The sequence below is a fragment of the Medicago sativa genome, chromosome 2 (genome assembly GCF_051527215.1).
Source record: "Medicago sativa cultivar Bolivia chromosome 2, Bolivia_mono, whole genome shotgun sequence".
Lineage (NCBI taxonomy): Eukaryota > Viridiplantae > Streptophyta > Magnoliopsida > Fabales > Fabaceae > Medicago > Medicago sativa.
In genome coordinates, this window is record NC_140750.1 from 5932501 (window position 1) to 5942873 (window position 10373).

Sequence of the window (10373 nt, forward strand, 5' to 3'; positions counted from 1 at the left end):
CTGAGATTTGAAATTAAAAAGTAAGTATTTGTTCAATTAGAAAATAAAGATTCATTATCATCATTGTTTTTCTCAATTTTGATTATCGATCAAATCTTTACATTTTGGTTCCTGATCCTAGGGTGTAACGGTTCGGTTTGGATCGGTTTTTGGTGGAAAAAATGTATGAACCAATGAAAACTTTATCGGTTCGATTTGGTTCGATTTTTACTGTTTTTCAAAAAATAATCTGAACTACAGTAGTCGATTTGGTCGGTTGATCGGTTTGTTTGTAAATACAATTAAAAGAATTAATATTTTCACAAATTTGTAGTTTATGTATACAACATACTCAAATATTTTATGGAACTTTGTTTTCCATGTTCACTGTTTTTCAAACTACTTTGTGTAACTAACATGAAAAAACTAACAAGAGATGGACGATCCCAACAGCGATGAGGAACGATAGGTTAGTTGTGGCTGACGGCTAGTGTTCCTTTTTAGTAGAATCGATATAGAGTGTGAGTCATGTGATGAGATGATGATGGGAGAAAGTGAATTTAAGGAGTATTTTATGTTGGACTTTAATATAAAGCTTAATCATGATTGTGTGTGAGGGGTGATAATATTACTAAAATAGGGAGTGAGGTTAGCATCGGTTCGGTTCATCGGTTCTTTGAATCTCAAAATTAAAAATTGAGAACCGAACCAAACTAGATCGATTTAGTTTGGTTCAGTTCGGTTTTAAACAAGGTCGGATACTTTTTCGGTTTGGTTCGGTTTGGATTTTCGGATTATCAGTTTTGTTCGAACCACTTACACCCCTACCTGATCCCTGTTTCATTTCCAATTCCTTTTACCGCAGTAGTTACACCATCATCATTATCAATGGATTGAATTGAATTTGATTTCGATTCTTTATGGATCTTGCTACATAATTCACAAATCATTGAACAAATGAGTTTTTTTTTTCAGTGATGATTTTGTACTGTAAACATGAGTTTGTGACAGTGATGAATTGGTTTGTGATAGCGGTGGTGAAACGGTGATGAGAGGAAGAGGGCGACGATGTGATTAAAGGAAATGGGCGACAATTGGATGGAGATTGAAGGTGACAGCCATGGGTACCTTTTATTTGATTTTTTTTTTGAAGGATTTTATTTGAATTGTTAAAAGTTGATTTTTGCCTTTGATTTGTCTTATTGAAAGTATTGTTCAACAAGTTCCATGTAATCAACATAGGGTATGTAATTGTTCATCTAATCGACTTCTTAATATTTGTACCAGTCAAACCAAGTTGAATATTAACCAATCAATTTGATATAGTTGCTGTTATGTTTTTGTTATCATAGCCAAAATTCAGGAATTCAAACACCAAATTGACAATAGCAAAGGCAAAGTTCACCACAAAGGTGGTAAATCTGCCACTCACCCCAAACACTATAAAATCACAAACATTACCCTCAATTAGAGGAGTTGTAGGTCCAGGGAAGGAGTTTCATGGATTAGGCACCAATAGATGCACACAAGAAGAGCTTTATATGTTCCTCTGAAAAAAGCGGTTTATACATTTTGTTTCTTTGTTTGAGGATCTAATTTAGAAGACGACGGAGGAGACTTTTGTTTTTTATCGTTCTCTAACGGCAAGCTAACAGTGTTAACAATCTATCTCAAATTGATCAAACGAAAGCAATAACCATGCGTCAAATTTACAGTGAAAAAACGTAGCACAAGCTTCAGTCGTTGTAGCGTCATTGTAGCCATTGACAATCCAAGCAGCTGCCCACATAACCCTCTCTTTCCCTCCTCTCCTAACTCTCAAACAAAGCCCGACAATTTCCTCTATTTGTCTTTAGTCAGGTTTTCATCACAATTTGCTTTGTAGTATCTACTTGGATGTTTTCTCCAATTTATGTGCTGTTGGTTTATGATGTTTTACTCATATTTATTTTGTTTTGCGAGGTTACTCATTTGTCCTAAAAAAATGTTTGTTTCTGACATACAAGATTCTATTTAAACCTTTTCGATCATGTGGATAATCCAATCCTTGAATTGAATATCTGGCCAAGGTGTAAAATATTTTTTAAGTTTATTTTCAGTCATGTTCGATCGATAAAATTAATATCCACCGTAATATATATAGTCAAGAGATGATACAACAACAATGATGATAATAAGATCATCACTTGTATATCAAGGTAGCCATGTTTGTCACACTTTATAAAAGCCTTTGAATCCAAGTCACCGTATATAAAATATCAGTGAACGTAGGAGAGAGGGGAATCTTTTCCATTTCTTCCTCCTCACACTTTATTACACCTTTGCTCCTCTGATTATGTCCATATACGACCGTCTAAATAACAGTCTTTACTTAAAGCTGTTAGTGACACATGCATGGAGGAACAATCCACTGTCTGGCTTTATCACAACATTAATTTATACGTGTTTGTGGTACTTCTGTCTTTCTCACTGCTTTTGTGAGAGAAGATATCATTAACAACATAGCATGAACAAGGAGTGGTGGACCTCGTGATATCAAGTTAGTATGACTTGGATTCGTCGTTATTAATCCATACAAGTGTGTTACTGAAGGACCATGTTGTATATTGGGTGATTCATAATCTTGCCGTTCACATTGATTAGTCCATGAGCAAGTATTGTAATCCTGGATCGATACATATAATTTGGAAGATAAATGATATTTTTACAATTATTTTTGGATAATTTTTAAATAACTCTTTCTCATATTCTCTATGTTCTTATTCTTTCTCTATTGTTTTTATCCCAAAAGAAGTAGGAAGAAAATTGTTATTTTAAAAGTTATCATAAAATGATTGTACAAATATCATTACTCAATTTAGAATAATTAGATTTTATTTTATAGGAATTTTTAAATATGAGACAAAGTATTGTAGTGTACAAGAGTAAAGTTACTCTACATTTTAAAAATAAATACAAGTATATCATGTATTTAGATAATCAAGCAATTGGATTCAGTTGGTTAATGAGTTCCACCAATGATGAATTATTCAGGAAAATTTAAGTTTAATTTTTGGGTGGATTCTTAACCAGATTTTACTTACCTTCAAACCAAACTCCAGATTATCGGACCCCTTTCCTCTGAGAACCGGAGGATTAAAAAAAAATGCATATTCATTTTAGATATTTTTTTTTTGAACAAGCCAAAATGGAATATATTATAAGACAAAGGGTGATTCATCTCGCACAAGGTGTGCAAAAGAGAACCACCCACCAAAAATCACAGATACAAGTCTAGTGCCAATAAAAGCACTACTGAAGCGAAATAAATCAAAACAAGCTACAAAATAACACTCTGATTATTTTAAGAAACGAAGAGTACTCAATAATGCAATTGTTAGATCCCTTAAAAAAACGCAATTGATAGATAACCGCGTTCCTTAAATATTTGGTAGCTAGGGGTTCGATTTCATGTACATATGCATGATCTTTCAAAAAAAAAAATGTACATACGCATGAGAAAGTATTTGTTGAGAGATATAATTTTATTGGATCTTACTCTCAGTTCACTTCAAGAAATTAATATCAGTCAAAGACACTTGCTTGCTCCCCCAAAAATATGAAATAAGTATTGATTCAAAGGATAAAATTACTTATAAATTAATTGATATGTTTTGATTTATTGATAATCTAAAATATAAGCGCAAATTTCAGGAAAAAATGAGGTTAGACCTAGAAGTTATTTTAAGATTTTAACCATTGAGTAACTATTTGTTGGAGGCAAGTGAGAGGTAATAGAATAATGTAATGTGTGTATTGCGATATTTTATGAGCTTATCTACTGCTATAAGCTAACATTTTGCAAGGAGTAATATGGTTTGGATCACGAAAAGAGTCCAATAGATCATATTACATTGGATTAATTGCAGTCAAATAAAATTTGACATCACATTTATTAAAAATCTAAAAGAATTATGTATATAGGTTCTTTCGTTTTTTTTAAGATGTCAACTTTCACTTTTCATCTAATGTATAACTTTTTTTTTTAAGGAAAATATGAAACTTTTAACTCACATTATTTTTTAAGATAAATCAAATACCTCACATTCTTCGACTTCTTACCATTAATTAAAGAAAGCCCCAGACTATACAGAAAGTTGGTAATAGGATTATTATAAATACAGGAAAAAGATTTTTGTTTTTCATCCTTTGAAGTTAGAATTATCGAGTATTTGTGTTTTCTCTCATTATAATGGAAGTATGCTACCTAAGTGGCCCACACTACGTCACTATATATCCCACACATATTTCAACCTTGTTTTGACTCGGTTGTTCCAACAAAACATTTTTAAACATTCTCATGTCTTAGTTTTATTGTTGGATGGGATCTTCCTTGTGACTAAAGTTTTGAAGTTTGACGATATCGTATCACTAACAAATTTAAGCCTTCACTCACGCATATTATGTCTTTGATGTCGTTGTCTTCCTAAGAAAAAGGTTAGTGTTTGTGAATTGTGACAAAAATATAAATGTGCACTCATCATGTTATACAACTGCCCGTGGCTGATTTGTCACTATAGTTGTCATATTTATTTGGCATCCATTGCGAATGATTTTGGTAGAGGGTCTTGCTGATCTAAAATAATATATTGTTCAATGAATTTGGTGGGAGGATTACGTTGTGGAAAATAGTATTAATTTATTTATACTATCGTATTCATGGCAATAAAATACAATATATTATCATTCTTGTATTATTATGTTAGATTATGTTGGTTGAAATTTGAAAACAACTTGAAGAAGTTATTGGTCCCATAATTTTTATATATTGAATCGAATGATGGTATTGAGGAGTGCTAAAGATATATATAAATTTCAGTCATGCTAGCTAGTTACATCAGGTAGTGCTGGACCTAAAACTTATATACTTCCACCATTTTTTTTCTCGACAAAACTTCCACATCTTATTCGGTGTGAGTGGTGGGATCGACTATTGCTCTTTAAGCATCTAACAATGGCTCCCAAACACTTAGCGAACATCAACTAACTGTCGCTCATCACTTATTAAATCAGATAAGAAACTTTTTAAATCGGCTCAACCAATTTAAAAAATATGTCGAATGATAGTTAATTATCATTCAGCCTTTACTAGATGTCTAAAGAGTAATCGTAAGTGAGATCTTCGCTTGTAATTCACATGGAGTGACTAGAGTAAGACTCATTCGTTCAATATTTGAACAACCCTATAATTAGATTGAAAATGCTACGAGTGTACCAAAGTTTTGGATCAATATGCATATTACCTAGTTTTGTAGTTGTTGCCATAATTTCTCAATTAAACAAACTAACTATAGGATTATATTAAAAAGAAAAGGTAATAAAGAGTCACCATATCCTCTTATATCTTCTTTTGGGCAACTATGACTTGCCAATGAGTTTAGACTTCAAATTTTAAAGGGATCATTTATATGATATAAAATATTATCTAACAGCCAATTTTATAACATATGTATTGGATAAAAAAAATTGAGCAGTGTAATTCTTCTTAAGCGTAAATTATGGCTTAAAACAAATAGAAAGTTTAAAAAATATATGGAAGGAACATATTAGATAAAAAATGAGAGTTAAAGTTATAACAAAAAAAATCAGGTGATTTTCTCGCCTAAAGTTAGAGGATTCATACTCATTACATTACTAAGTGTTACACGAGTATAACAATTGGATAGTGATAACAAAAAGTTTATGATTTTGTTGTTGTAGCGTTGATTATTTTATGGGAAAATTACAAAGACCTCCCCTAAGGTTTGGTTAAAAGACACACACCTCCCCTCTAGTTTCAATAATACAATTACCTCCCCTCTATTTAACTTTGTTAATCATCTGTTACAGGAAATAGCCTTAGTATTGTGAATTATCCCTCTCTGATTGAATGCATCAACCGCTGCAACTAATTGAACCCAACAATATTAATCCAAATCTGTAACTATGGCAACAAGAAATGCGGTGACACTGTATTCCTCTTCAATCTTCAATTTGTTTTCATACTTTCCCATGCACTGATCATTCCTAACTATCTCTCTAAACTTTGTTAATGAACAACAACTTTCACACAAAATAAATTAAACTTACAGTTAAGTATTTATAGGTTTACCACCGAATGCTACCAATTAAGTTAGGGATATGTTTTTTATGTGTTTTAGTCTTTTGTGTGTGTTTAAATTGGCTTGTATGCCAGCATTGTGAAGGCATGAAGCTTTGTTTCATACCCACGAAAATTCAAAGCATAATTGCCATGAATCTGTGTTTTAGTTTGTGAATGAAAGATTCAAAATAAGAAAAACACTTGAATGAAAGATTGTGAATTTCAGCTTCAAGTCTGTTTGCATTTTAACAGAAAGATAACAGTGTTAAAGAAAGAAGGGAGGTATCAATCTATTTAATGAAAACTTAAGGGAGGTTAGTGTCTATTTTAAAACTAGAGGGGGTGTCTTTGTAATTTAATGAAAACTTAAGGGAGGTGAGTGTAATTTTCCCTTATTTTAATTAAGATTTGTTTGAGATACATGAATTGAAATATTGACAAAATTTTCCTTTGCAATGTAGGCGGTCTAAGTTAGGAATTTAGGCCTCAAAATTTATTAGACCGACCCTGATGACTTCAAATCTTGCTATGTTTATGTAAGTGATACTAGTCGGATTCCATAGGCCATCTTAAAGTTCTATACATACTACCACTATTTAGTACTATTTGAACATGTGGTAAAAAAAAAAGTACTATTTGAAAATGCTCATTGATTTTGCACATGGTAGTTTGTAGAATGATTTTATGTATACTATCTTTAAGAATTATTGTTGGTAATTTATCAACTTCCAATGATAATTATGGGTAATTTATCAACTCCCAATGATAATTATACACATAAGTAAGCTTGAAATGGGCCTCTACAAGTGGACAGTGAGATTGGTCCCATCAGATTAGTCGGTTGTTAGATCAAATATCGAGTTTTTTTAAAAAAAAATTATACACATAAGTAAGTGTACAAGCAAAATAAAAATTAACTCGAATACCACTTGCGAATTCATTCATGTACCTAGTTTTTATTGAATAATGAATAAATTACTCACAATTCTTCAAAGATAACATATGCATATGCATAGTCTTCTAGAATAGAAAGGTAAATTCAGGCAGCAAAACATTCTGCACATGAACCAAGTTTCTCAAAATGAATTTCCAATATATGATGATAATATATGATGATAAGTGATGAACAACAACAACATAATAACCAAAACACCCACATACATTAATTAACTAAATAAATTTTCCTCCCTATCTTTTATACCACTATCCCCAATACATTACCATTAATTCCCCCTATCCAAAACACATACTACCTCCGTCCCAATTTAATTGACACAATTTTGTTTTTCACACATATTAAGACAAATGTATAAATAAAGGGGAAAGTAGAATATATTGTATTGGGAATGATAAAAGTAGTATTATTTAGTGTTATATTGTATTGGGAATGATGAAAGTTGTATTGAAAATTGAAATGGGTCAGTTATTTTGGGACACTTTTTTTTTAGAAAATGGGTCAGTTATTCCGGGACGGAGGGAGTATCATCTTAAAGTTAGTTCCTTTCATCAAGGACGTACATCATGTACCAAATAATTAAATTATTAAACCCCCCACCCTACCTATCTCTATCTCTAATTAATCACAATACATTAGAAAGTAAGGAATTAAGGATCATGTCATCAAATCAGATAAATACACACACCTATAAAGTACGGATACAAACACAACATGGACACTGACACGTCGATACTGTTAATAATTTAAGAAAATCATAAAATTCAGTATGATTATATTTGTCTGTATCATGTCGGTGTCGAACACGACACGTGTTTAATAATAGGACGCGTCTAATCTAAAAAATGTCTGGGATTCATAGCACACAACCGAATGAAAAACCAATTAACATGCAAATTATACTCCACATTAGTGAGAGTGAGACGATGAGATTATAGGATCCAAGGTTCCTCTCAGTGCAATATATTCATTCTCCAACCTTTGACACATTGATCATAAAACTAACAATCTAACTGAGGTTTGCTGGATGCAGCTTACATAGGATCTTTCTGATCCAAAGTACTCTCCTCTAGCTCACCTTTACCTTTCCCATTTTTCTAACAAGTATCCTTTTTTTTTCTTCCTTCTTTTTCTTTTTTCAATAAAGCTAAATTTAAGTAAACCCAACCCAAAAATACAAAACAAAACAAAAATAAAAAGTAGTAATAGTAACAAGACAGAGAAGTATAATAAGTAAAGCTAAACAAAGGTACCAAATTAAAGATAACCTTAAACTTGAACTAAGGATTGAGTTTATTATTCATTCTAGATCAAAGAAGTAACTGATGAACCAATATTAGAACCTTGATCATTCCAAACACCAATAGCTGATGATGATGCTGTATTCCAGTAAAGTGAAGAAGCTGGTGGATCATACAAACCACCCACATGTTCCATCTCTCCTTCATCTTTCTTCATTCCTTTCTCACTTCCATTCCCCAAATTGTTAAATTCCAAGCCCTGAAAAGTGTTGCTACCATCATTCATGAATTTATGTTGCAGCAGAGCAGAACTCAACAGAGAAGGCATAACTGATGCATTACTTGGTGCAGAAGAAGAGCTAAAGATTGAATCACATCTTGAGACAAGAGTGTTAATATTATTATTTGAAGTAAATCCATTTGTATAACCATTATGATCATTGGCTTCGCTGGACGTAAACCCGGATGAAAAGCCTAATCCAATGGTATTCATCTGAGGCTGAAAATCATAACCTGAACTTGTTGAGATTCTAGAGATATTGAACCTTGAGAATGGAAGATTCACATCACAAGAGTTATTACTACTTGATAAACCATAAAACATAGGACTAATATTATGATTTAAGGTTGAATTTGAAGAAGTGGTGTTTGGTGTGGAACTAGGAGTTGAAGAAGAATTAGTAGTATCAATGGTGGAGGGTCTTTTGATGAGAGTAGTATTGTTACTACGTTTGTTTGAGTTGTTTCTTCTGTAACCACCACCAACAGGAACATTCCTAAGAGTACCACCTCTTGTCCAATAACGTTTGCAAGCTTTGCAGAAATGTCTTGGTTGTGACAAACTGTAGTTGTTGTAGTAACAAAACTTTGTGTTTGATGAGTCACAACGTGGACACTTGAGAGCTTGCTGCTGCTGCTGCTGCTGCTGAAGTTCTTGACCTTGTTTTTCCATTATCTTAACATCATCTATTTGATTCTAAAATGATAATAAAAGAAAGAGTTAATATATAATTGATATAAGAAAAAGGAAATATTATCTAGTTTAATAAGTTCTAGCTAGGGTATGTAATGTATGAGAAAAATAATTATATGTTGATATTCTAATCCAAAAGCTAAGCTACAAAATTAATTGGACTGCTCATGCAATTTGTGTAAATAATTGTGCATGGAGATAGAGAGAGAGGGAGAGATGAACCTGTGGCCACTGATTAGTGGTTGGAGGGATGGCAAGCATTTTCTCATAGTTAGATAACATTTTTGCTAACCAAAATAGAATCCTTGAAGAGTATACAGACAACAAAGAGCAGTTGGTCACTAGCTTCAAGGGTTTCAAATATAGGAGAGTGAGGGGCTAAGAAATTTAAGCCAGAGATCAGATACAACATGATCAACAAAAATTATTATATTTTATATTAGTTTCATGCTGACCGATGCTCTTAGAGAAGTAAAAGATAGAAATATTTTATTGAAAACAAATTTTTTTTTATCTTATTACATGTAATGAATCCATAAATGGTAAACATATTTAAAAAAAAAACAATTTTTAACTTTGATTTTCAACACAAAACTTTCTTTATGTCTTCCTTAACAAATGCTCTAGCAATATCCTTAACAATAATAATAATCTTTATTTCTGTTCAAAAAAAATAAATAATAATCTTTACTATTTTATAAAAAGAAAAGTTTAAAGTTAACTAGCATTATTTGTTCATTTTGACTGTAATTTTCATGGATAAATTTATCTTTAATATTCTAATTCATTTCATATAAAAAATAGTTTTTTCTTCTTAACAAGTTGACCCTAGTTTTTTCTAAGTTTTTTCATCTATTTCCTTTATTGAAGGGGTGGTTTTGGGTCAAATAATCACTCTTATTCTTGCATTTTTTTCTTAATTACTCTTATTGAATCTTTTGAGAGAATTGAATCTAAATTAAATATAAAAATAAAATAACCTCAAGTACATGGTATGAATGGAGTACACTTGATCAAACTTTACTTACCTTTGATCGAAGAATAAATTATTAAAATAAAAATAAAAAAACTAAAATGTTTTATAGGCACCTATTTTCTCTATAC

At 31.6% G+C, this 10373-nt stretch overlaps 1 protein-coding gene across 1 annotated transcript; it reads right to left on the minus strand.

The window, feature by feature from the left end:
• Nucleotides 1-7987: 7987 nt before the first annotated feature.
• LOC146943940 (Dof-type zinc finger DNA-binding family protein) lies at nt 7988-9627 on the minus strand. The gene is made up of 2 exons (XM_085742273.1): nt 9492-9627; nt 7988-9272 (listed from the first exon to the last, which is right to left on the minus strand). The coding sequence occupies exons 1-2, from the start codon at nt 9549-9551 to the stop codon at nt 8361-8363; spliced, it is 972 nt and encodes a 323-aa protein (XP_085598399.1). The 5' UTR covers nt 9552-9627; the 3' UTR covers nt 7988-8360.
• Nucleotides 9628-10373: the final 746 nt, after the last annotated feature.